Below are 27,751 nucleotides of genomic sequence, written 5' to 3'. Positions count from 1 at the left end.
TGAACTAGATCCAACCTTGATCTAGGTATTTTTTTTTATTTTTTATTTTATTTTTTTAATATTTATTTATTTATCTTTTTTTTTTTTTTTTTACAAACTTTTTTTTTTCTTCTCTCTGACAGGAGTTCGAGAGATACAATGTATCTCTCTTCTCCATTCATAGAGAGAGAGAGAAAAAAAAACAAGGGGGCCGGGCTGCACAGTGACTGATCACTGTGATAGCCAATCAGAGGCTATCACAGCGATCATGTGACCCGGGAGTCCCGGGTCCCGATCGTTAGAACGGGACCCGGTGCTCTCAGTGACACCGCGGTCTCGGTGCTGGGAGCGCGCTGAGGGGCGCGCTCCCAACACAAAGACAGGTACGCAAATATGCGGCCCCACGGAAAAAAGCCCAGGTCCGTGAGGCCGCATATTTGTGTTACGTCGGCGTCAAGGGGTTAAGAAAGCCTACAACTTGTATTTTGGCTGCAAGATAGGAGACCAGGACAAGAGCTGGGCACCACATATATGCTGCAATTCTTGTGGGACGGCACTGGAGCAATGGTTGAATGGAAAAAAGGCATCTATGCCTTTCGCTGTGCCAATGATTTGGAGAGAGCCAACAGATCATGTTAGTAATTGTTACTTTTGTATGGTGCCTCCAATTGTAAAAGGGCTAAATAAGAAGAAAAAGTTATCTGTGCACTATCCAAATATTCCATCGGCAATACGTCCAGTTCCTCATGGAGAGGGGCTACCAATTCCTAAAGCACCAGAATCCTTCGTGGTTGAGTCAAGTGAGGAAGAACCTGAAGCGTGTCGTCACGTGCAGTTGTAAGAGATAGCCCTTTCCTCGAATACAAGAGAAAAGCCAAGAGAAGCAAAACCGACACAAACTGAAGACAAAACTAGTGAGAATCCTAAGTATTAAAATGATTCAACTTAGCTTATGGCTATAATTTTTCTTGGTAATCCTATGCAATATATTCTGCCATTTAGGCTGTTATGTAGTCATATCACTTGCTTTATATTTGTGGAAAGACATCTATCTATATAATTATTGTGCATTATGTAGTCATTACGCCTATAGTAGAAAACTTTCCGTTTACAGAAAAACTAGAGCCAATTGACAAATTTCATTGTTATATTTGAACTCAGAATGTGAAATTCATTAAGAAATGGATCCTTTTGTTTCCAAAACTGGCAAAAAATAAAAATTTGTTGAACAGTGAAATCGACCCATGTATGGCCGGCCTTAAGGGTCACTCTACATTGATATTTTACTCTTTGATAGCTGTGTACTCCTGTGGTTGGACCTCTGCGTTGTGTCCCGGGTTCTGCACACCTGAGGAACCATTTAGAGTTGCCACCATACAGGAGAAAGAAATCTCAGACTTTGGTCTCTTTCTGGTTCATTCCGTGGTCGCAAGCCCAAAGTTCGACTAGCCGGGTGACAACCCTAGCACCATCACAAGGGATCTCCTCTCTGCTGAATTTTTCATCTGCATTCATTATAGAGTGTGCAGGAGGGAGGAGCAGGATCGTCATGGGGGGGGTGGAGTGTGCAATCACCCCAAATTCCAGGTTAGACACATAACTATGGCAGAGAGGTTCTCCAAGATATTGGATAGGTAAGGCCAGAAGGTGACACGGCGCATTCTCCACTTCCTGAAATGTGTTTTTCGGGTGGGCCGACCCTTTAATTCTAGAATTTGGTTTGGTCCAGAGATTCCAGAGAGGTATTTTATTGATGGTTCTCCTGTCTTGTGTTTGTGTAGCCTCCAGAGTGAACGTCGCAGGAAATGTCTGTCATTCTGTTTGCCTCGGTGGTCCGCGCCAGAGATGGGCTCCCACTGTCGGCCTCCACAGACCACGAACAAAACATGTCTGTCCAGGAGACGAAGAAGTACCTGAAAGTGGTTTCTAGAAAGCTGGAGCAACTCCCAGACCGATGCAGCATGAAAAGGGGACCACACACCATAAAGTGAGTCAATTCATGTCCGTGTATTTGTGAATCCAGGGTCTCGTCTCCATTGTCCTGCTTGAAGGGTGGTATGTGTGGATCCAGAGTCTCGTCTCCATTGTTCTTCTTGAGGGGTGGTATGCGTGGATCCAGAGTCTCTTCTCTGTTGTTCTTCTTGAGGGGTGGTATGTGTGGATCCAGAGTCTCTTCTCTGTTGTTCTTCTTGAGGGGTGGTATGTGTGGATCCAGAGTCTCTTCTCTGTTGTTCTTCTTGAGGGGTGGTATGTGTGGATCCAGAGTCTCGTCTCCATTGTTCTTCTTGAGGAGTGGTATGCGTGGATCCAGAGTCTCTTCTCTGTTGTTCTTCTTGAGGGGTGGTATGTGTGGATCCAGAGTCTCTTCTCTGTTGTTCTTCTTGAGGGGTGGTATGTGTGGATCCAGAGTCTCTTCTCTGTTGTTCTTCTTGAGGGGTGGTATGTGTGGATCCAGAGTCTCGTCTCCATTGTTCTTCTTGAGGGGAGGTATGCGTAGATCCAGAGTCTCTTCTCTGTTGTTCTTCTTGAGGGGTGGTATGTGTGGATCTAGAGTCTCTTCTCTATTGTTCTTCTTGAGGTGGGGTATGCATGGATCCAGAGTCTCCTCTATTGTTCTTCTTGAGGAGTGGTATGCGTGGATCCAGAGTCTCTTCTCTGTTGTTCTTCTTGAGGGTTGTATGTGTGGATCCAGAGTCTCGTCTCCATTGTCCTGCTTGAAGGGTGGTATGCGTGGATCCAGGGTCTTTTCTCTATTGTTGTTCTTGAGGGGTGGTATGCGTGGATCCAGAGTCTCTTCTCTGTTCTTCTTCAGGGGTGGTATGCGTGGATCCAGAGTCTCTTCTCTATTCTTCTTGAGGGGTGGTATGTGTGGATCCAGGGTCTTTTTTCTATTGTTCTTCTTGAGGGGTGGTATGTGTGGATCCAGAGTCTCTTCTCTATTCTTCTTGAGGGGTGGTATGCGTGGATCCAGGGTCTTTTCTCTATTGTTCTTCTTGAGGGGTGGTATGTGTGGATCCAGAGTCTCTTCTCTGTTCTTCTTCAGGGGTGGTATGCGTGGATCCAGAGTCTCTTCTCTATTCTTCTTGAGGGGTGGTATGCGTGGATCCAGAGTCTCTTCTCTGTTGTTCTTCTTGAGGGTTGTATGTGTGGATCCAGAGTCTCGTCTCCATTGTCCTGCTTGAAGGGTGGTATGCGTGGATCCAGGGTCTTTTCTCTATTGTTCTTCTTGAGGGGTGGTATGTGTGGATCCAGAGTCTCTTCTCTATTCTTCTTGAGGGGTGGTATGTGTGGATCCAGAGTCTCTTCTCTATTCTTCTTGAGGGGTGGTATGCGTGGATCCAGAGTCTCTTCTCTATTCTTCTTGAGGGGTGGTATGCGTGGATCCAGGGTCTTTTCTCTATTGTTCTTCTTGAGGGGTGGTATGTGTGGATCCAGAGTCTCTTCTTTATTGTTCTGCTTGGGGCGGGGGATTTGTGTATCCAGGGTCTCTTCTTCATTGCTCTGCTCATGGGTTGTGCATGTGTGGATCAGGGTCTGCATTGTTCTGCTTGACTGTTGCATGTGTGGATCCAGGGTCTCTTCTCCATTCTCCTGCTTGGCGGGGGGTATTTGTGGATCCAGGGTCTCTTCTCCATTATCCTGCTTGGCGGGGACTTCACACAGAGGTCCCGTACAGCGATTGGTGTTCCACTGTGTCCGGAGAACGCAGCGGGCACCGGATCGCGGTGCTGCGCGCTCCCTGGGAGCGTGCACAGGCAGGGAGAGGGGAGGACATTTATAAACAGCCACCCGCCCCTGCACTGCCACCGTCTGGCCGTTTATATACAACAGCCGGATGGGAAGTGGTTAAATACTTGTATACGGCGCCATTTAGAACAAGCAGCCAATCCAATATTCAGATTGTACCCCGCCTCCAGACTGAACATACAATGGGGGGGGGGGTCCAGCACGGCGTCTCCACTTCCCCAGGATGTCATGACATTGAGCGTGTGATTCTGACAGGACATGGAGCTCAGGGGGACAGATTGTCGCTCGTCTCATCGTTCGTTCATCAGCTGTCTGTCTGTTCGCAGCTTTATCACCTCTCTGGGGGTCAGTTACATGATGCTGTGTTCCGAGAGTTACCCCAACGTCCTGGCCTTCTGCTTCCTGGACGAGCTGCAGAAAGAGTTCATCACAACCTACGAGATGGTTCACATCAACACCGCCATTCGCCCGTACTCCTTCATCGAATTCGGTACGTAGAAATCTCCCCTTATTCAGGCATAAAGGGTGAAAATGGATTCTGATTGGTCGCAATAAGGTACATAGAGGCAGGTGCACAGAGCATGTGGAGTGCCCCTTGTGCTACTGCCGCACTTGTCAGCAATTCCAGACTGTAAAAGTGACAGTCAGGGGTGGCTGTGTAAATACAGCGGATGTAATGGCTACTGCTGAGAAAGAAAAGACTGTCTGACACAGTGTTTATAAACATCGATCAGACGGGAGATAGAGAGATACAAAGTAACATTGTTTATAAACATCGATCAGACGGGAGATAGAGAGATACAAAGTAACATTGTTTATAAACATCGATCAGACGAGAGATAGAGAGATACAAAGTAACATTGTTTATAAACATCGATCAGACGGGAGATAGAGAGATACAAAGTAACATTGTTTATAAACATCGATCAGACGGGAGATAGAGAGATACAAAGTAACATTGTTTATAAACATCGATCAGACGAGAGATAGAGAGATACAAAGTAACATTGTTTATAAACATCGATCAGACGGGAGATAGAGAGATACAAAGTAACATTGTTTATAAACATCGATCAGACGGGAGATAGAGAGATACAAAGTAACATTGTTTATAAACATCGATCAGACAGAGATAGAGAGATACAAAGTAACATTGTTTATAAACATCGATCAGACGGGGGATGGAGAGATACAAAGTAACATTGTTTATAAACATGGATCAGACGGGGGATGGAGAGATACAAAGTAACATTGTTTATAAACATCGATCAGACGGGAGATAGAGAGATACAAAGTAACATTGTTTATAAACATCGATCAGACGGGAGATAGAGAGATACAAAGTAACATTGTTTATAAACATGGATCAGACGGGGGATGGAGAGATACAAAGTAACATTGTTTATAAACATCGATCAGACGGGGGATGGAGAGATACAAAGTAACATTGTTTATAAACATCGATCAGACGGGAGATAGATACAAAGTAACATTGTTTATAAACATCGATCAGACGGGAGATACAAAGTAACATTGTTTATAAACATCGATCAGACGGGAGATAGAGATACAAAGTAACATTGTTTATAAACATCGATCAGATGGGAGATAGAGATACAAAGTAACATTGTTTATAAACATCGATCAGACGGGAGATAGAGATACAAAGTAACATTGTTTTTTTTCTCGCCCGTTTAATGTTTATAAACAATGTTACTTTGTATCTCTATCTCCCATCTGATCGATGTTTATTATTATTATTATACAGTATTTATAATAGTTCGCTCAGTGCTGTACATTACAGAGGGGGACAGAACATGTGACAGAACAATACCAATACAATGTGATACATGAGGGGATTGAGGGCACTGATCCTTGGAGCTTACAATCTAGGGGGGAGGGGATGGTGGCACAGGAGGAGATAGCTGTGGGGGATGGAGTGGTAGGAAGAGTGGAGGAGGTCGGCAAGTTAGCAGGGGGTGGGGTAGGCTTCCCTGAAGAGATGGGTTTTCAGGGTGCGCCTAAAGGAGAGGAGAGTAGGTGATAATCTGATGGGTTGGGGCAGGGAGTTCCAGAGGATGGGTGACACCCTGGAGAAGTCCTGGAGGCGGGCATGGGAGGAGGAGACCAGGGAACTAGAGAGAAGGAGGTCTTGTGAGGAGCGGAGTGTGTGTGTTGGGCGGTACTTGGATATTAGGTCAGTGATGTAGTTCGGGGCAGTATGGTGGACGGCTTTGTACGTCAGTGTTAGGATTTTGAATTTGATCCGTTGCGCAATCGGAAGCCAGTGGAGGGATTGGCAGAGGGGTGTGGAGGACACTGAGTGGAGGGATTGGCAGAGGGGGGTGGAGGCCAGTGGAGGGATTGGCAGAGGGGGATGGAGTACACTGAGTGGGGGGATTGGCAGAGGGGGGTGGAGGTCAGTGGAGGGATTGGCAGAGGGGTGGAGGACACTGAGTGGAGGGATTGGCAGAGGGGGGTGGAGGTCAGTGGAGGGATTGGCAGAGGGGTGGAGGACACTGAGTGGAGGGATTGGCAGAGGGGGGTGGAGGTCAGTGGAGGGATTGGCAGAGGGGTGGAGGACACTGAGTGGAGGGATTGGCAGAGGGGGGTGGAGGTCAGTGGAGGGATTGGCAGAGGGGGGTGGAGGCCAGTGGAGGGATTGGCAGAGGGGGATGGAGTACACTGAGTGGGGGGATTGGCAGAGGGGGGTGGAGGTCAGTGGAGGGATTGGCAGAGGGGTGGAGGACACTGAGTGGAGGGATTGGCAGAGGGGGGTGGAGGTCAGTGGAGGGATTGGCAGAGGGGGGTGGAGGCCAGTGGAGGGATTGGCAGAGGGGGATGGAGTACACTGAGTGGGGGGATTGGCAGAGGGGGGTGGAGGTCAGTGGAGGGATTGGCAGAGGGGTGGAGGACACTGAGTGGGGGGATTGGCAGAGGGGGGTGGAGGTCAGTGGAGGGATTGGCAGGGGGGTGGAGGACACTGAGTGGAGGCCAGTGGAGGGATTGGCAGAGGGGGGTGGAGGACACTGAGTGGAGGTCAGTGGAGGGATTGGCAGAGGGGGGTGGCGGACACTGAGTGGAGGCCAGTGGAGGGATTGGCAGAGGGGGGTGGAGGACACTGAGTGGAGGCCAGTGGAGGGATTGGCAGAGGGGGGTGGAGGACACTGAGTTGAGGCCAGTGGAGGGATTGGCAGAGGGGGGTGGAGGACACTGAGTGGAGGTCAGTGGAGGGATTGGCAGAGGGGGGTGGCGGAGATGGAGCGGTTGGAAAGGTGAATGAGTCTGGCAGCCATATTCAGGATGGACTGAAGCGGGGATAGCCAGCGGCGAGGCAGGCCAGTGAGGAGGGAGTTGCAGTAGTCGAGTCGTGATATGATGAGGGAGTGGATGAGCTGTTTAGTGGTTTCTGGGGTTAGGAACGTGTGGATTTTGGCGATGTTGCGGAGGTGGAGTCTGCATGTTGCGGAGGTGGAGTCTGCATGTTGCGGAGGTGGAGTCTGCATGTTGCGGAGGTGGAGTCTGCATGTTGCGGAGGTGGAGTCTGCATGTTGCGGAGGTGGAGTCTGCATGTTGCGGAGGTGGAGTCTGCACGGGTTTGTTTATAAACAATGTTACTTTGTATCTCTCTATCTCCCGTCTGATCGATGTTTATAAACAATGTTACTTTGTATGTCTCTTATTTTAGACTTATTGATGTCATCACTGGGTCTCTGTTTTTCTTTATGCAATGCAGGCAGATCATGGCTGGTGGGAGGGGCTGGCAGGGGTCTGTACATAACTTCCTGAAAACATCACAGCCCCTGGCCTCAGTACTCCTCCCAAGTATTCTCAGTCCTGATGCAAGCAGTAAGGGCGGTCTCTTGGTTGGAGTTATCGAAATGGAAAAATGCCTTGATGGGTGGGTGTCAGTCCAGAAGAATGGGTGTTCCTAGATAGATAGGTTTTGGTAACGCCCACATGTTATATTGAGCCTCCATGATTGCAAGAACTGAAATCCAATGAATGAAAGGGACGGGGCCAGGAACAGTCAGGCTGTGGAGGAAAGCTAGATGATGCTGGATGTTCTCCAGCAGGAACTGAGGCGGAGCTCTGTCTGTCTTCCTGCAGCTTCTAATGCACATTGTGAGAAGATCAAATCAGAGTAAGTAGTTACAGTTCTGTGCAAGACTGAGGGGGAGGAGCCCGTACACCTGTGCAAGGCTGAGGGGGAGGAGCCGGTACACCTGTGCAAGGCTGCAAGGGGGAGGAGCCCGTACACCTGTGCAAGGCTGCAAGGGGGAGGAGCCGGTACACCTGTGCAAGGCTGCAAGGGGGAGGAGCCGGTACACCTGTGCAAGGCTGCAAGGGGGAGGAGCCGGTACACCTGTGCAAGGCTGCAAGGGGGAGGAGCCGGTACACCTGTGCAAGGCTGCAAGGGGGAGGAGCCGGTACACCTGTGCAAGGCTGCAAGGGGGAGGAGCCGGTACACCTGTGCAAGGCTGCAAGGGGGAGGAGCCGGTACACCTGTGCAAGGCTGCAAGGGGGAGGAGCCGGCACACCTGTGCAAGGCTGCAAGGGGGAGGAGCCGGCACACCTGTGCAAGGCTGCAAGGGGGAGGAGCCGGCACACCTGTGCAAGGCTGCAAGGGGGAGGAGCCGGCACACCTGTGCAAGGTTGCAAGGGGGAGGAGCCGGAACACTTGTGCAAGGCTGCAAGGGGGAGGAGCCGGCACACTTGTGCAAGGCTGCAAGGGGGAGGAGCCGGCACACCTGTTCAAGGCTGAGGGGGAGGAGCCGGCACACCTGTGCAAGGCTGAGGGGGAGGAGCCGGCACACCTGTGCAAGGCTGAGGGGGAGGAGCCGGCACACCTGTGCAGGACTGAAGGGGAGGAGCCGGTACACCTGTGCAAGGCTAAGGGGGAGGAGTCGGCACACCTGTGCAAGGCTGAGAGGGAGATTGGAGTTCAGCTTTCAATCGAATATACACACATTACCCGTTGCGCATCCTTCCTAAGTGCCCCGTGTAGGATTGTTGGTGCGCGGCTCAGCGCTCCCCATCTCTGGTGTCAGTACAAGGCGCCCCGGTCGCTCCTTTGTGCCCAGACAAAGCCAGCACTCTATTTGTAGAGCTCCATTCCGTGACATTTTGCTGCACAGATATAAAATGTTTGTGCCGTGATTTAGCGGTTGTGCGCTGACACCTCATAAAACGGATGACTCTGCCCCGACGGAGCGCCGGCATCCTTTTTATTGGTAACAAACTGCGAAGCGAGTCTAATAAATACGGAGCCGGGTAACAAGCAGCTGCAAATTATAGAGGTGGCTGGCTGATAAGTAAGGCGTTTAGAAGAAGGTAAATTACTTTCTGCCGCAGGAAGATGGCCGGGTGATAAACAGCGCGCCCATCGGAACGCCGCTGACAGGGCGCAGCTCAGATAATAGAAGACGCGGACAGCCGGAAAAGGTGGGCGTAATTTAATGAAAGCGGACATTCCCTAATGCTTTTCATCTCATCTGACAGATAATTTCATCCAGAAGACGAAGCAGCGATTCAATAACCCGCGCTCGCTCTCCACCAAGATGAATCTCGCCGACATGCAGACGGAAATCCGCTTGAGGCCACCCTACCAGATATCATTGCAGGAGCTCGGCCTGGAGAACGGCGTCCGCCATCGAAAAGATCCGGAATATAAAGGGATCGGTAAGGAGGGCCACTCACTGGTGACATCCCATCCCGGGGAGTAAGGTGTTCAATGGGCCCCATACACAGGTAAGGAGGGCCACTCACTGGTGACATCCCATCCCGGGGAGTAAGGTGTTCAATGGGCCCCATACACAGGTAAGGAGGGCCACTCACTGGTGACATCCCATCCCGGGGAGTAAGGTGTTCAATGGGCCCCATACACAGGTAAGGAGGGCCACTCACTGGTGACATCCCATCCCGGGGAGTAAGGTGTTCAATAGGCCCCATACACAGGTAAGGAGGGCCACTCACTGGTGACATCCCATCCCGGGGAGTAAGGTGTTCAATGGGCCCCATACACAGGTAAGGAGGGCCACTCACTGGTGACATCCCATCCCGGGGAGTAAGGTGTTCAATGGGGCCCCATACACAGGTAAGGAGGGCCACTCACTGGTGACATCCCATCCCGGGGAGTAAGGTGTTCAATGGGGCCCCATACACAGGTAGACCTCGTTCACACAGGTGTACTGCAACAGACTTCCATGCAAGGGCAGTGCTTGCATGCATGGACGCATGAACACCTGTGCATCCCCCATGCAGGCAGGTACAGTCATATCAATTAGGATGACAATGCTTGCATGCATGGACGCATGAACACCTGTGCATCCCCCATGCAGGCAGGTACGGTCTTATCAATTAGGATGACAATGCTTGCATGCATGGACACATGAACACCTGTACATCCCCATGCAGGCAGGTACGGTCTTATCAATTAGGATGACAATGCTTGCATGCATGGACGCATGAACACCTGTGCATCCCCCATGCAGGCAGGTACAGTCATATCAATTAGGATGACAATGCTTGCATGCATGGACGCATGAACACCTGTGCATCCCCCATGCAGGCAGGTACGGTCTTATCAATTAGGATGACAATGCTTGCATGCATGGACGCATGAACACCTGTGCATCCCCCATGCAGGCAGGTACGGTCTTATCAATTAGGATGACAATGCTTGCATGCATGGACGCATGAACACCTGTGCATCCCCATGCAGGCAGGTACAGTCATATCAGTTAGGATGCAACTTCTGCACACACAGCCACTGCTCGCAATTATGACAGCTATGTGGATGCACAGCCCTGGACGCACACGGTCTACATTCAGGGACTTGCATGGATGTCACATTGAGAGCATCATCCAAAAAAAATTTGCAAACGCTTATAAACGCGGTTACACGTATTTACAAGTGTTTGAAACGCTGATAAAATCTACTCTTTTTTTTTTTTTTAAGTCCGCAAACGTGCAGATAACGAAAAAACCCGTAAGTGTTCACAAAAAACGTGCAAGTGCAAAACACCACACGAAAAAGTGCACTAAGGGTGTGCTTTGTCCTTCCCCCGAAGGGGTTGGACCGCTTACCCTGATCCCCCCCGGGGCACGAAGCTCCTGACAGGGACAAGGTTCCCATTTGGTCTTCCTGGCCAAAAGGCCTGGTGGACCACCGTTCCTTGTGTCCAGCCGAAGCCGGACACCCAGTACTTGGTCAGGGGGCTCTCCCGAAGAGAAAACCCCCCAGGACAGGGGAGGAAGGAACCAAAAGGCCACACATCCTCCCCCTAGACTTCATGGCAGGCCTGAGGACCCACACCCTCCATCCTGTGAGAAAAACACACATAAGTAAAGAAAAAGTGACAAAACGTGGGAGGTGCAATAAATTAAATAAATAAAAAAGTGGTCGTGCCAAATAGTGCACTGACCAGGCCCTGAGGCCTGTAGCAAAAATTGCCCTGAACTTAGCCATAAGGCCTGGTCCAGAGGGCGCTGTGCAGAAAAAGTGGTAAATCAGTGACCATGTGCCATCTTCACACTGTGGGGTCCCACACCCAGGTGTTACTCAGGGCACCCCTGAGGCGACTACTCAGGGGGCACTGGTTTGCGGACTCTCTGCCTTCCCGGCCCCTGGCCAGACCGAGGTAGATCTGCTCAAATCAGGAGGTACTGGGCCCCTCTGACGTTCCAAAGGGGAATTACTCCCAGGCCCCAGCTACTACTCGTGGGCTCCCGGTTTCTGTTCCCCCCGTAATAGCCATCAGGACCCCCATCATACCAGCAGGGGTACTATACAACAGTCATCCCCGCAAAGCTAGAATGGCCGGGAGCACCCCCGCTGGACACTGATAAGAACAGATTTTTTTTTTTTTTTTTTTTTTAAGTCCGCAAACGTGCAAACTACAACGACAAAAACCCCGTAAGTGTACACAAAAAAAGTGCAAGTGCAAAACACCACACGAAAAAGTGCACTTAGGGGTGTGCTGTGTCCTACCCCTAAAGGGGCTTGGACCGCTTACCCTGATCCCCCGGGGCACGAAGCTCCTGACGGGGACAAGGTTCCCAATTGGTCCTCCTGGCCAAAAGGCCTGGTGGACCACCGTTCCTTGTGTCCAGCCGAAGCCAGACACACAATACTTGGTCAGGGGGCTCTCCCGAAGAAAAGCCCCCTAGGGATCAGGGGAGGAAGGAACCAAAAGGCCACACATCCTCCCCCTAGACTTCAGGGTAGGCCCGAGGACCCACACCCTCCATCCGTGAAAAACACACACATAAGCAAAGAAAAAAGTGACAAACGTGGGAGGTGATAAATTAAATAAATAGAAAATAAAAAAGTGGTACCGTGCCAAATTGTGCACAGACCAGGCCCTGAGGCCTGTAGCAAAAATTGCCCTGGTCCTAGCCAAAAGACCTGGTCCCTAGGGCGCTGTGCAAAAAGAGTGTAAAAACAGTGACCATGTGCCATCTTTACACTGTGGGGTCCCACACCCAGGTGTTACTAGTGGCACCCCTGAGAGCGTCTACTCAGGGGGCACCGAGTTTGCGGACTTTCTGCCCCCTCAGCCCCTGGCCAGACCAAGGTAGATCCGTCCAAATCCGTCCAAATCCAGTCTTCTCGGAGGAATTACTCCCAGGGCCCCAGAACGAATCATGGCGCTCCCCGGTTTCTGTCCCTCCGGTACTAGCCTTCCGGACCCCCATCATACCAGTGAGGGTACTATACAACAGCCATCCCCGCAAAGCTAGAATGACCATGGAGCACCCCCACTGGACACTGATAAGAACAGATTTTTTTTTTTTTTTTTTTTAAGTCCGCAAACGTGCAACTATAACGAAAAAACCCGTAAGTGTTCACAAAAAAGTGCAAGTGCAAAACACCACACGAAAAAGTGCACTTAAGGGTGTGCTTTTGTCCTACCCCTGAAGGGGTTGGACCGCTACCCTGATCCCCCGGGGCACGAAGCTCCTGACAGGGACAAGGTTCCCATTTGGTCCTCCTGGCCAAAAGGCCTGGTGGACCACCGTTCCTTATGCCCAGCCGAAGGCGGACATCCAGTACTAGGCCAGGGGGTTCTCCCGAAGAGAAAACCCCCTAGGGACGGGAGGAAGGAACCGTAGGGCCACACATCCTCCCCCTAGACTTCAGGGCAGGCCCGAGGACCCACACCCTCCATCCTGTGAGAAAAAAACACACACAAAAGTAAAAAGTGACAAACGTGGGGTGAGGAAAATAAATAAATAATTAAATAAATCTATAAAAATAATAAAAAGTGGTCGTGCCCAAATTGTGCACTGACCAGACCCTGAGGCCTGTAGCAAAAAAATTGCCCAGAACTTGACCAAAAGGCCCGGTCCTAGAGGCGCAGTGCAAAAAGTGTTTAAACTCAGTGACCATGTGCTCATTCGCAACGTGGGGTCCCACACCCAAGTGCTACTCAGAGCACCCCTGAGGTGACTACTCAGGGGGCACCGTGTTTGCGGACTCTCTGCCTTCCCAGCCCCTGGCCAGACCAAGGTAGATCCGTCCAAATCAGGAGGTACTGGGTCTTTCCAGTCTTCTCGGAGGAATTACTCCCAGGGCCCCAGAACGAATCATGGCGCTCCCTGGTTTCTGTCCCTCCGGTCCAGCCTTCCGGACCCCCATCATACCAGTGAGGGTACTATACAACAGCCATCCCCGCAAAGCTAGAATGGCCGGGAGCACCCCCACTGGACACTGATAAGAACAGATACTACACTTGATTGTAGCCAAAAGGCTGATAAAATCTACTACTGAACACAAGTTTGGTGCTTTCAATAAACTGCCTGTAAAGGACGATGTGTACACGGACACAGAGGGAAAACATTAGGGGGAGTTCAGGGGCTGCTAAAAAAAAACGCAGAAAAGCTCCTAACGTCAGTGCATCAGCTGCAGTGTACATGGAGCCTTGGGGCTTTGTCCTCCACACAACACAGGTGAAAGTGCTGCTTCTGCGGGAGAAGTTCTGCCTCTGATCCCAGGTAGATTGTTCCCGGAGAAGTATCCGTATTGTAGACATTGTCCTCCACACAACACAGGTGAAAGTGCTGCTTCTGCGGGAGAAGTTCTGCCTCTGATCCCAGGTAGATTGTTCCCGGAGAAGTATCCGTATTGTAAACATTGTCCTCCACACAACACAGGTGAAAGTGCTGCTTCTGCGGGAGAAGTTCTGCCTCTGATCCCAGGTAGATTGTTCCCGGAGAAGTATCCGTATTGTAAACATTGTCCTCCACACAACACAGGTGAAAGTGCTGCTTCTGCGGGAGAAGTTCTGCCTCTGATCCCAGGTAGATTGTTCCCGGAGAAGTATCCGTATTGTAAACATTGTCCTCCACACAACACAGGTGAAAGTGCTGCTTCTGCGGGAGAAGTTCTGCCTCTGATCCCAGGTAGATTGTTCCCGGAGAAGTATCCGTATTGTAAACATTGTCCTCCACACAACACAGGTGAAAGTGCTGCTTCTGCGGGAGAAGTTCTGCCTCTGATCCCAGGTAGATTGTTCCCGGAGAAGTATCCGTATTGTAAACATTGTCCTCCACACAACACAGGTGAAAGTGCTGCTTCTGCGGGAGAAGTTCTGCCTCTGATCCCAGGTAGATTGTTCCCGGAGAAATATCCGTATTGTAAACATTGTCCTCCACACAACACAGGTGAAAGTGCTGCTTCTGCGGGAGAAGTTCTGCCTCTGATCCCAGGTAGATTGTTCCCGGAGAAGTATCCGTATTGTAAACATTGTCCTCCACACAACACAGGTGAAAGTGCTGCTTCTGCGGGAGAAGTTCTGCCTCTGATCCCAGGTAGATTGTTCCCGGAGAAGTATCCGTATTGTAGACATTGTCCTCCACACAACACAGGTGAAAGTGCTGCTTCTGCGGGAGAAGTTCTGCCTCTGATCCCAGGTAGATTGTTCCCGGAGAAGTATCCGTATTGTAAACATTGTCCTCCACACAACACAGGTGAAAGTGCTGCTTCTGCGGGAGAAGTTCTGCCTCTGATCCCAGGTAGATTGTTCCCGGAGAAGTATCCGTATTGTAAACATTGTCCTCCACACAACACAGGTGAAAGTGCTGCTTCTGCGGGAGAAGTTCTGCCTCTGATCCCAGGTAGATTGTTCCCGGAGAAATATCCGTATTGTAAACATTGTCCTCCACACAACACAGGTGAAAGTGCTGCTTCTGCGGGAGAAGTTCTGCCTCTGATCCCAGGTAGATTGTTCCCGGAGAAGTATCCGTATTGTAGACATTGTCCTCCACACAACACAGGTGAAAGTGCTGCTTCTGCGGGAGAAGTTCTGCCTCTGATCCCAGGTAGATTGTTCCCGGAGAAGTATCCGTATTGTAGACATTGTCCTCCACACAACACAGGTGAAAGTGCTGCTTCTGCGGGAGAAGTTCTGCCTCTGATCCCAGGTAGATTGTTGCCGGAGAAGTATCCGTATTGTAGACATTGTCCTCCAGCTCTGAAGTGAGCAATGGTCCGAGTGACGCGGAGAGTCGCAGAAGCCCATCTCGTGTTCCCGCTCCTGGCTGGGCAGGCCTCACCCCCCCCCCCCGGCCTGTATCCACACCTCATTACCTCTATTGTTCCAAACTTTCCACCCCAGTGATTTACACAAAGGGGTTTTCTTCCGCCTGGCTTCCCTGCCCTCATGTAGTCAGCCCTGCTTGTGATTCTTTTCCGTTCTCTCCATTATCATTGTTTTCCAAGCCTGTGACTCTGACACAAGTGATCTCTGTCACTAAACAAGCAATCGTATGTTTATACCGCACATCAGTCATGTCATCCTACCTAAGAGGTGAGAAGCAGTGAGGGCGCCACACCAGTGGCCATGGAGTTCACAATGGTTTTGCATTAAAGGATTAAAAAAAAAAAGAAAAATACAAAAAACAAGGAGGGGGCGCCAGCTAAGTATAGTATAAAAAGTGTTTTATTAGAAAAAAAAAAAAAAGAAATGGCAACTCCCAGAGGAGTAAAAATGCAGGACAATGCATCATGGATCCCACTGCCAATAGGATGAAGTGATCTATGTCACTAAACAAGCAATTGTATGTATATACCTCGGAGGATAAAATCACTCATGTAATCCTACCTAAGAGGTGAGAAGCAGTGAGGGCGCCACACCAGTGGTCATGGAGTTCACAATGGTTTTGCATTAAAGGATTAAAAAAAAAACAAAAAAAAAAAAACAAGGAGGGGCGCCAGCTAAGTGTAGTATAAAAAGAGTTTTATTAAAACAAAAAGAAATGGCAATTCACTGAGGAGTAAACATGAGATCACTCAAATGCAGGACAATGCCTCATGGATCTCACTGCCAATAGGATGAAGCACGCCCGGGCTCAGGGGCGCTACTACAGAGTCAGCGCATAAAGAGGCACTAGAGACCGGAAAAGGAAGTGACGGCAACCACCCTGGAACGCACAGGGCAGGTGGAGATCTTGTAGTCCCATGGATCCCCAGCAGCTGGCCGGGCTGGATCTCGTAGTCCCATGGATTCCCGGCAGCTGGCCGGGCTGGATCTCGTAGTCCCATGGATTCCCGACAGCTGGCCGGGCTGGATCTTGTAGTCCCATGGATCCCCGGCAGCTGGCCGGGCTGGATCTTGTAGTCCCATGGATCCCCGGCAGCTGGCCGGGCTGGATCTCGTAGTCCCATGGATCCCTGGCAGCTGGCCGGGCTGGATCTCGTAGTCCCATGGATCCCTGGCAGATGGCCGGGCTGGATCTTGTAGTCCCATGGTTCCATGGCAGCTGGCCGGGCTGGATCTTGTAGTCCCATGGATCCCTGGCAGCTGGCCGGGCTGGATCTCGTAGTCCCATGGCTCCACGGCAGCTGGCCGGGCTGGATCTCGTAGTCCCATGGCTCCACGGCAGCTGGCCGGGCTGGATCTTGTAGTCCCATGGATCCCTGGCAGCTGGCCGGGCTGGATCTCGTAGTCACATGGATCCCCGGCAGCTGGCCGGGCTGGATCTTGTAGTCCCATGGATCCCTGGCAGCTGGCCGGGCTGGATCTCGTAGTCCCATGGATCCCCGGCAGCTGGCCGGGCTGGATCTTGTAGTCACATGGATCCCTGGCAGCTGGCCGGCTGGATCTTGTAGTCCCATGGATCCCCGGTAGCTGGCCGGCTGGATCTCGTAGTCCCATGGATCCCCGGTGGCATGAATCTCACGTTCCTCCACATCCAATCACTGCTTGAGGAAGGAACAGGATGCCCCAAAACGCGTTGCCACCCCCCTTCCCACTGTAGACCCACTCTGTTGAGACTTCTCCGCCGGCCCTGTGCGTTCCAGGGTGGTTGCTGGCACTTCCTGTACAAGTCAGTTGCTATAGTAGCGGCCCCAAGCCCCGGAGTGCTTCGTCCTATCAGCAGTGGGTTCCATGGCGGATTGTCTTACATTTCAGCTCTCATGTTTTACTCCACAGTGAGCTGCCATTTTGTTTTTCTTTTTATAAACTGTTTTTTAATCCCTCCCCCTCCAGAGGATTTACCCCCCCACCCCCTTCCTGACCAGGCCATTTTTTTGTGTTACTTTAACTGACAATTGCGCGGTCATGCAACGCTGCACCCAGATGAAATTTACTTCCTTTTTGTTTTCTCACAAATTGAACTTTCTTCGGTGGTATTTGATCGCCTGTGCGGTTTTTATTGCGCTATGAGCAAAAAAAGACCAACAATTTTGAGAATAATACCATTTTTTGGACTTTTTGCAATAAAACATGTCCGTTAAAAAAATTTAAAAAATCTAATTTTGTCATAAATTTAGGCCAAAATGTATTCTGCTCCGTGTCTTTGTTAGAAAAAAAAAAAATCCCGATACGTGTAAATGAATTGGTTTACGTGAAAGTTATAGCGTTTACAAATGGCGGTATAGATACTGTTTTTTTTTTTTTTCCTACTAGTAATGGCGGCAATCAGCGATTTTTACCGGGACTGCAGCGGGCATTCTGACACTGGGGGGCGGAACTAACTTGGTGTCAGCGACATCCCCAGTGACACCAATACAGCAATCAGTGCTAAAACACAGCACTGACACTGTACTAAGGACACTGGGCAGGGAGGGGTTAATGTGAGGGGCTTTCAAAGGGTTAAGTGTGTGCTGGGAGGGTTTTACTAGGTGGGGGGGGGGGGGTCGTTGTGCTTCACTGTAAGCACACTGATCAGGATGGCTGTGCTGTGCAGTGTGCCCGAGCTGACAGGGAGAATGATTGTAAACAAAACAGTCCTCCTCCCCGTCAGTGATTGTCGGTAATCTCTGGCCGGGACCCGGCGATTGACATCCGCGGCCGCGATTGGTGGCACAGGTAGGGCCCACTACCTGGAGATGCAAAATCACGTGTGTGTGTGTATATATAATTTTTTTTTATTTATATATATTTTTAAGTTGTATGTATATATATATATATATATATATATATCTTCATTTTTTTATATATATTTATTTTTATATATATATATATATCTGTGAGTGTGATTTTGCGCACCTGTGCCGCCGTGTAGCAGTATATCTGCTATATGGCGGCGGGTAAGCGGTTTTTTAATACTACACTTAGCTGTTGTGCCCCCTCCTTGCAATTGGCGGCGCAGGTAGGGCCCACTAGACGGAGATGCAAAATCACATGTGAGTGTGTGTATATATGTATGTATGTGTGTGTATGTATATATATATATATATATATATATATATATATATATATATATATATATATATATATATATATATATATTTTTTTTTTTTTTTCTTTTTTATTTAGAGAGATATATATATATATTTAATAATTTTTTTAATTTATGTATTTATATATATATATATATATAAATAAATTAAAAAAATTAATAAATATATATATATATATATATATATAATCTGTGAGTGTGATTTTGTGCACCTGTGCCTCCGTGTTGCAGTATATCTGCTGTACGGCGTCAGGTAAGCGGTTTTTTAACACTACACTTAGCTGGCGCCCCCTCTTGTTTATTTTGGTTATTACAGATCGGACTTCAATCTGATGTGGAGTAGCCCAGCTTACATGGGCTTCAAAATGTCTTCTCTCCATTAATTATGTAATAAAGAAAACAGTCTGGACTCGGTGACCACATTGGGTTTGCCCCCTTACTGCATATTTGAACGTCCCTCAACACCCCCTACCTGGGGGGGGGCTTCTGTTACATGCAGAGCCTCACCAAAGCAAGTGAGATTGACCAATGGGACAATCCTTCTCAGTTTTGGATATTATTAATAGGACATGCAGCGGTTTTTATGCACTTCACCTGACCTGTCTCTGTTCTCTACCACCAGCTCCTCACCAGCGCCTGGAGCCGGTCACCCTGACGGGGGTCATCTCCTGCCTGCTCAGCCTGCTCTGTGCCGGCCTCAATCTCATCCGTGGCTTCCATGCAGTGGAGAGTCTGCTGCAGGTACAGTATATATGCCTCGTATTCATTCGGACGTCCTGTGCTTTGGATGAAGTCCACTAGAATAGTTCTGGAGGGTTTTATTCTGAGATCTACATACACAGAGCGAAGGCATCCAAGGCAGCAGCTGTTCTGTAACCAGAAAACAACAAAAAACTCCTATTAGTTTCAGTTGCATTCAACTCTCCATTATATATATATATATCCTCCCTCTCATTTCATGTCCAGCCTGTGAGAAGGAACTATCTCATAGTAGCACCTTCCTGGTGACACCACACATGTCCCGAGGAGACCGCTCCTAAAAAGTGACAGAATTGGCTTTTCAAACTCGATTATTTTAGGTCAAAATAATTTTAGTTCAGGCGAGGTTACATGTGTTCTAAGTAAAGCCAAAACCTAGAATAGACAATCAAAGGAGGAGATGGAGCTTGTTCGGGTCTCTGGTGTCTCCATGTTCCCCACTCTAAGCCGCTCTCCTCAAAAGAAATTTCCACTTTTAGCTCCGTTTCCCATAATCCCTCCTTCACTTTCCTTGTCCTTTTTGCTGTCAAATTCTGTTCATTTGCAGCTCTCCGAACGTTTATTATTTGGTATCGCAGAGCATGCTGCCTCTCTGTTGGAAGCCGGCAATCATTTCCATAGTGTGCTGCTTCAATAAGGGCGCATAGTAAGTGGCAGTTACAGGATAAATCCTAACCATAGCAAGGAAGGAAAATAAATGCTGGAGAACGGCAGTCATGGTGTATTGTTAGTTGTGGGAAACTCTTTACAGCTTATTATAAAACATAAAACAAGAGAATCTGGACAGACCATTGCGCATGCAGAAGCACTATGGAGGGTGCAAAGGCGTAAAGGAGGGACAGACACTATGGAGGGTGTAAGGGAGGGACGGACACTATGGAGGGTGTAAGGGAGGGACGGACACTATGGAGGGTGTAAGGGAGGGACAGACACTATGGAGGGTGTAAGGGAGGGACGGACACTATGGAGGGTGTAAGGGAGGGACGGACACTATGGAGGGTGTAAGGGAGGGACAGACACTATGGAGGGTGTAAGGGAGGGACGGACACTATGGAGGGTGTAAGGGAGGGACGGACACTATGGAGGGTGTAAGGGAGGGACGGACACTATGGAGGGTGTAAGGGAGGGACGGACACTATGGAGGGTGTAAGGGAGGGACGGACACTATGGAGGGTGTAAGGGAGGGACGGACACTATGGAGGGTGTAAGGGAGGGACGGACACTATGGAGGGTGTAAGGGAAGGACAGACACTATGGAGGGTGTAAGGGAGGGACGGACACTATGGAGGGTGTAAGGGAGGGACGGACACTATGGAGGGTGTAAGGGAGGGACGGACAATATGGAGGGTGTAAGGGAAGGACGGACACTATGGAGGGTGTAAGGGAGGGACGGACAGACACTATGGAGGGTGTAAGGGTGGAGGAACACTTGTAGGGGGTATATGAGAGTGACAGACACTATGAAGGACGTTAGGGAACAGCAGACACTATGGGGGATGTAAGGGAGCAACAGACATATGTGCTCCAAAAGGTTGTGTACACCTGACCATTACTCCTACTATATGGCCACAGATTTATGAACGCACCTCCAATGAGTTGGTGTCTCCGTTGAAGAGTACTGTTAAGATGCCATCATACAAACACATTGTAGACAATTGGGCTCTTCCATCCTTATGGTAACCGTTTGATGAAGACCCTTTTGTGTTCCACCATGTCTGTACAAAGCCAGCTCCATAAAGACATGGATGACCAGTTTGGGGTGGAGGAACTCGAGCGTCCTGCACAGAGGCCTGACTTCAACCTTACTGAACACCTTTGGGATGAATTGGAACGCCGATTATGAGCCGGGTCTTATTTTGGTGCCCAATGTGAGGCCCAACATGTTAGCCGGGTCTTCTCATCCAACATCAGTACCTGACTTCACAAACAGGCACACATTCCCACAGACACCCTCCAAAATCTAGTAGAAAACCTCAGAAGAGTGGAGGGCGCTGTACCCACAAAGGAGGGAAAATCTATAGTGATATCCCTAGGGGGGCAACTCCATATTAATAGCCATGGGTGGGGGAAGGGGGGCAACTCCATATTAATAGCCATGGGTGGGGGAAGGGGGGCAACTCCATATTAAGAGCCATGGAAGAGGGGCAACTCCATATTAACCACTTCCAGCCCGGACACTTTCCCCCCTTCCAGTCCGGACACTTTCACTCCCTTCCTGCCCCCAGGCCAATTTTCAGCTTTCAGCGCTATCACACTTTGAATGACAATTGCGCGGTCATGCGACACTGTACCCGTATGAATTTTTTAGCATTTTTTTTTAGACAGATAAAACTTTATTTTGGTGGTATTTATTCACCACTGGCATTTTTATTTTTTTGCTATATAAATGAAAAAGTCCAAAAATGTTTAAAAAAAAAAAAGTGTTTTCTTATAAAATATTGCAAATAAATAATATTTCTTCATAAATCTTGGCCAAAATGTATTCGGTTATCTTTTTAGTAAAAAAAAAACCCCAGATTAGTTTATAACCAAAAATTATAATTTTTCAAAACATTTTTTTTACATTTTTATTTTTTTTTATACTATTTGTGGGGTTTTTTTTACATACTGTCACCCTAGCAGTACAGTGTCACCACGGTGACACTGTACTACTTGTGGGGGTGATGAAGATTTTTTTTTTTTTTTACACTGATTGCTTTTACACCCATAAAGGCTGTAAAAGCAATCATTTCTCCTTCTCTCTAGCTGCATTCTTGCAGCCATTGAGAAATACTGAGTGAGCTGTGATTGGTCACAGCTTGTCACATGGTACAAGGCTGTTGTGAATGGCCCTGTACCATGCGATCTCTGTGATCATTCACAGATTTCACACATAGTAAGCAATGATGTCAGAAGTGACATATTGCTTTCTACTCTTCATATGATCACTGATTGGCCAATCAGTAATCACATGATCGGGACCTCACACAGAGGTCCCATACAACGATCAGTGTTCCACTGTGTCTGGAGGAGGGAGCGCGCACGAGCAGGGGGGCGGGGAAGCCGTTTATATACATGGGCTGGATGGGAAGTGGTTAATAGCCATAGGAGGGGGAAGGGGGGCAGCTCCATATTAATAACCATGGGAGGGGGAAAGGGGGCAACTCCATATTAATAGCCATGGGAGGGGGAAGGGGGGCAACTCCATATTAATAACCATGGGAGGGGGAAGGGGGGCAACTCCATATTAGGAGCCATGGGAGGGGGAAGGGGGGCAACTCCATAATAATAGCCATGGGAGGGGGAAGGGGGGCAACTCCATAATAATAGCCATGGGAGGGGGAAGGGGGGCAGCTCCATATTAATAACCATGGGAGGGGGAAGGGGGGCAGCTCCATATTAATAACCATGGGAGGGGGAAGGGGGGCAACTCCATAATAATAGCCATGGGAGGGGGAAGGGGGGAAGCTCCATATTAGGAGCCATGGGAGGGGGAAGGGGGGCAACTCCATATTAGGAGCCATGGGAGGGGGAAGGGGGGCAACTCCATATTAGGAGCCATGGGAGGGGGAAGGGGGGAAGCTCCATATTAGGAGCCATGGGAGGGGGAAGGGGGGCAACTCCATATTAGGAGCCATGGGAGGGGGAAGGGGGGCAACTCCATATTAGGAGCCATGGGAGGGGGAAGGGGGGCAACTCCATATTAATAGCCTTGGGAGGGGGAAGGGGGGCAACTCCATATTAATAGCCATGGGAGGGGGAATGGGGGCAACTCCATAATAATAGCCATGGGAGGGGGAAGGGGGGCAGCTCCATATTAATAACCATGGGAGGGGGAAGGGGGGCAGCTCCATATTAATAACCATGGGAGGGGGAAGGGGGGCAACTCCATAATAATAGCCATGGGAGGGGGAAGGGGGGAAGCTCCATATTAGGAGCCATGGGAGGGGGAAGTGGGGCAACTCCATATTAGGAGCAATGGGAGGGGGAAGGGGGGCAACTCCATATTAATAGCCTTGGGAGGGGGAAGGGGGGCAGCTCCATATTCATTTCCATGGTTTTGGAATGTCCAACAAAGTTCTAAAGGTGTGATGGTGAGGGGAGGCTGAGGCTGTAAGAATGCCAAGACCGCTGTGCTGAGAATCTGCAGGATTAGTACACCTGTCTGGTATAGACTGAAGAACTACAGGTCCCAGCTTGCCGTGCACTGGCTGTAAGCAGGCTGCATGTGGCTTCTTTGCATGGAGTTTGCACGGTCAGCCTACAGCCAGATGAATTGTGTCCTCACGTCATCCCGCAGGATCTGCATTCCTACATTGGCTCCTGTATCCTTCCATGAAAACGCAGAAACAGATCATATATCATACAGAATACACGCCCAGACGCCTCTATATCCTGGCTGAGAAGGGGTTAATGTTACACAAAGGTTTCTGGAAATCAGCGCGCAAAGTTCTCACACTGAGCGCTGCGCACACCTGCCAGTTGAACGCGCCTCTAATGAACCAATTAAATGTGGTGACAAACGCAGGCAGTTGCGTGTGGTAATGAGCAGCGCTACACAGTCATTAGCCAGCAGGACATTGTCAGTCCCACGCTGATGTCTGTGTGATTATACACCGGAGCGCACGCCACCTCACCCCTCCCTATGGAAATCTGAAGATGATGAATTATATTATTACGGTGCCAGAGCTCCCCCTCCTGGACAGACTCCGTCCTCTCACCCAGTCCCATTCCTATACTTGTTTTATGCTCTGCAAAATCGAAATGTGACAGAACATGAAAGTTAGGGATGGAGGTCAGACAGGTGTTGTTAGGGCCAATATAACAAAATAAATGTGCCAAAAAGAAACGCGTTAAAAATGCGCATAGGACAACTGACCGCTGATCAATGACAGGACAACTGACCGCTGATCAATGACAGGACAACTGACCGCTGATCAATGACAGGACAACTGACCGCTGATCAATGACAGGACAACTGACCGCTGATCAATGACAGGACAACTGACCGCTGATCAATGACAGGACAACTGACCGCTGATCAATGACAGGACAACTGACCGCTGATCAATGACAGGACAACTGACCGCTGATCAATGACAGGACAACTGACCGCTGATCAATGACAGGACAACTGACCGCTGATCAATGACAGGACAACTGACCGCTGATCAATGACAGGACAACTGACCGCTGATCAATGACAGGACAACTGACCGCTAATCAATGACAGGACAACTGACCGCTGATCAATGACAGGACAACTGACCGCTAATCAATGACAGGACAACTGACCGCTAATCAATGACAGGACAACTGATCGCTGATCAATGACAGGACAACTGATCGCTGATCAATGGCAGGACAACTGACCGCTGATCAATGACAGGACAACTGATCACTAATCAATGACAGGACAACTGACCGCTGATCAATGACAGGACAACTGACCGCTAATCAATGACAGGACAACTGACCGCTGATCAAGGACAGGACAGCTGACCGCTGATGAATGACAGGACGGCTGACCGCTGATCAATGACAGGACAACTGACCGCTGATCAATGACAGGACAACTGACCGCTGATCAATGACAGGACAACTGACCGCTGATCAATGACAGGACAACTGACCGCTGATCAATGACAGGACAACTGACCGCTGATCAATGACAGGACAACTGACCGCTGATCAATGACAGGACAGCTGACCGCTGATCAATGACAGGACAGCTGACCGCTGATCAATGACAGGACAACTGACCGCTGATCAATGACAGGACAACTGACCGCTGATCAATGACAGGACAGCTGACCGCTGATCAATGACAGGACAGCTGACCGCTGATCAATGACAGGACAGCTGACCGCTGATCAATGACAGGACAACTGACCGCTGATCAATGACAGGACAACTGACCGCTGATCAATGACAGGACAACTGACCGCTGATCAATGACAGGACAACTGACCGCTGATCAATGACAGGACAACTGACCGCTGATCAATGACAGGACAACTGACCGCTGATCAATGACAGGACAACTGACCGCTAATCAATGACAGGACAACTGACCGCTGATCAATGACAGGACAACTGACCGCTAATCAATGACAGGACAACTGACCGCTAATCAATGACAGGACAACTGATCGCTGATCAATGACAGGACAACTGATCGCTGATCAATGGCAGGACAACTGACCGCTGATCAATGATAGGACAACTGATCACTAATCAATGACAGGACAACTGACCGCTGATCAATGACAGGACAACTGACCGCTAATCAATGACAGGACAACTGACCGCTGATCAAGGACAGGACAGCTGACCGCTGATGAATGACAGGACGGCTGACCGCTGATCAATGACAGGACAACTGACCGCTGATCAATGACAGGACAACTGACCGCTGATCAATGACAGGACAACTGACCGCTGATCAATGACAGGACAATTGACCGCTGATCAATGACAGGACAACTGACCGCTGATCAATGACAGGACAACTGACCGCTGATCAATGACAGGACAGCTGACCGCTGATCAATGACAGGACAGCTGACCGCTGATCAATGACAGGACAACTGACCGCTGATCAATGACAGGACAACTGACCGCTGATCAATGACAGGACAGCTGACCGCTGATCAATGACAGGACAGCTGACCGCTGATCAATGACAGGACAGCTGACCGCTGATCAATGACAGGACAACTGACCGCTGATCAATGACAGGACAACTGACCGCTGATCAATGACAGGACAACTGACCGCTGATCAATGACAGGACAACTGACCGCTGATCAATGACAGGACAACTGACCGCTGATCAATGACAGGACAACTGACCGCTAATCAATGACAGGACAACTGACCGCTGATCAATGACAGGACAACTGACCGCTGATCAATGACAGGACAACTGACCGCTGATCAATGACAGGACAGCTGACCGCTGATCAATGACAGGACAACTGACCGCTGATCAATGACAGGACAACTGACCGCTGATCAATGACAGGACAACTGACCGCTGATCAATGACAGGACAACTGACCGCTGATCAATGACAGGACAGCTGACCGCTGATCAATGACAGGACAGCTGACCGCTGATCAATGACAGGACAACTGACCGCTGATCAATGACAGGACAGCTGACCGCTGATCAATGACAGGACAACTGACCGCTGATCAATGACAGGACAACTGACCGCTGATCAATGACAGGACAACTGATCGCTCATCAATGACAGGACAACTGACCGCTGATCAATGACAGGACAACTGATCGCTCATCAATGACAGGACAACTGACCGCTGATCAATGACAGGACAACTGACCGCTGATCAATGACAGGACAACTGACCGCTGATCAATGACAGGACAACTGACCGCTGATCAATGACAGGACAACTGACCGCTAATCAATGACAGGACAACTGACCGCTAATCAATGACAGGACAACTGACCGCTAATCAATGACAGGACAACTGACCGCTAATCAATGACAGGACAACTGCTGATCACTAATCAATGACAGGACAACTGATCACTGATCAATAACAGGACAGGTATGCCTAATCAATAACAGGGCAGATGACCCCCTGCACGATAATGGGATGGTCGACCTCCCCCCCCCCCGCCCAATTGATGATGGGCGGGCGACCAGCCCCACCCCACCCCGATCGATGACGGGACAGGCGACAACCCTCCCACCCCCAATTGATGCCTGGATGGGCGACCCACCTGATTGATGCCTGGTTGGCTGACCCTCCTGATCAATGCCTGGATGGGTGACACCCCCCCCCAATCGATGAGGAGATGGGCAATCCCCCCTGTTCAATAACGAGACGGGCAACACCCCCCCAATCGATAATGACAGACGACCCCCCCCCATCGATAACGAGACGAGTGACTGCCTCCCCCCAATTGATAACGGGACAGGCGACCCCTGCCCCCCGCCCCGATTGATAAGGAGATGGGCATCCCCCCTGATACATAATGAGACGGGCGTCCCCCCCTGATCGATAACAGGACGGGTGACCTCGCTGAATAATGGGACGGGCGATCAATACCATTGATTTCTTTTGTATATTGCAGAGCGATGATGATGTCACCTGTGTTCTGGCCTTCTTCCTGGGAACCGCCGCCTGCCTCTACCAGGTCAGTGTCTGCCGCCTGCAGCTCCGTCCAGCAATGGTGGATGTATGAAGACGGCTCATTTATTCCTTCACCCAGATGTGACTCCAAACACTCAAATCTCATAGAAATGTAAAATGTTCCATCGGAAAAGTCGTTATCAATCTTTTCATATCTGCAGCTTTCAATAAAATCACGAGAATAATGAAGGTCACACGGCGCTCAGCGTTCGGTCAGAACCTCCATCGCTGGGACGCCATCTTAGTGTACCACTTACATCAGAGAATCCCCCTGTATTAAAAAAAAAACACAAAGCACTCACCAGTATGGACCCCCCCCCGTCCCCCCAACCCACCCGGCACCCCCATTGACCAGCCAACAAATCTCCTTCTAGAGGGCCGCTGCTCCGTAGCACAATGGAGCCGGCTTGAGCTCCAACTGTCTTCC

At 49.7% G+C, this 27,751-nt stretch overlaps 1 protein-coding gene across 2 annotated transcripts in view; it reads left to right on the top strand.

Moving 5' to 3' along the window:
* Positions 1 to 27,518, top strand: part of SEC22A (SEC22 homolog A, vesicle trafficking protein) — a 44,967-nt gene extending 17,449 nt beyond the window's left edge. For both annotated transcript variants that reach the window (XM_089665763.1, XM_089665762.1), the window contains exons 2-6: positions 1,761 to 1,966; positions 4,053 to 4,216; positions 9,229 to 9,408; positions 19,040 to 19,158; positions 27,266 to 27,518. In XM_089665763.1, coding sequence (XP_089521889.1) covers positions 1,785 to 1,966; positions 4,053 to 4,216; positions 9,229 to 9,408; positions 19,040 to 19,158; positions 27,266 to 27,376 — 756 coding nt within the window. In that variant the 5' untranslated portion in view covers positions 1,761 to 1,784 and the 3' untranslated portion in view covers positions 27,377 to 27,518. The remainder of the gene's footprint in view (positions 1 to 1,760; positions 1,967 to 4,052; positions 4,217 to 9,228; positions 9,409 to 19,039; positions 19,159 to 27,265) is intronic.
* The last annotated feature ends 233 nt before the right edge of the window (positions 27,519 to 27,751 follow it).

Source organism: Staurois parvus, unplaced genomic scaffold, assembly GCF_062004578.1.
Source record: "Staurois parvus isolate SC_StPar_1 unplaced genomic scaffold, SC_StPar_1.0 ptg002328l, whole genome shotgun sequence".
Lineage (NCBI taxonomy): Eukaryota > Metazoa > Chordata > Amphibia > Anura > Ranidae > Staurois > Staurois parvus.
The sequence above is the reverse complement of the archived record's forward strand: the minus strand, read 5'-3'. Positions and strand labels throughout refer to the sequence as shown.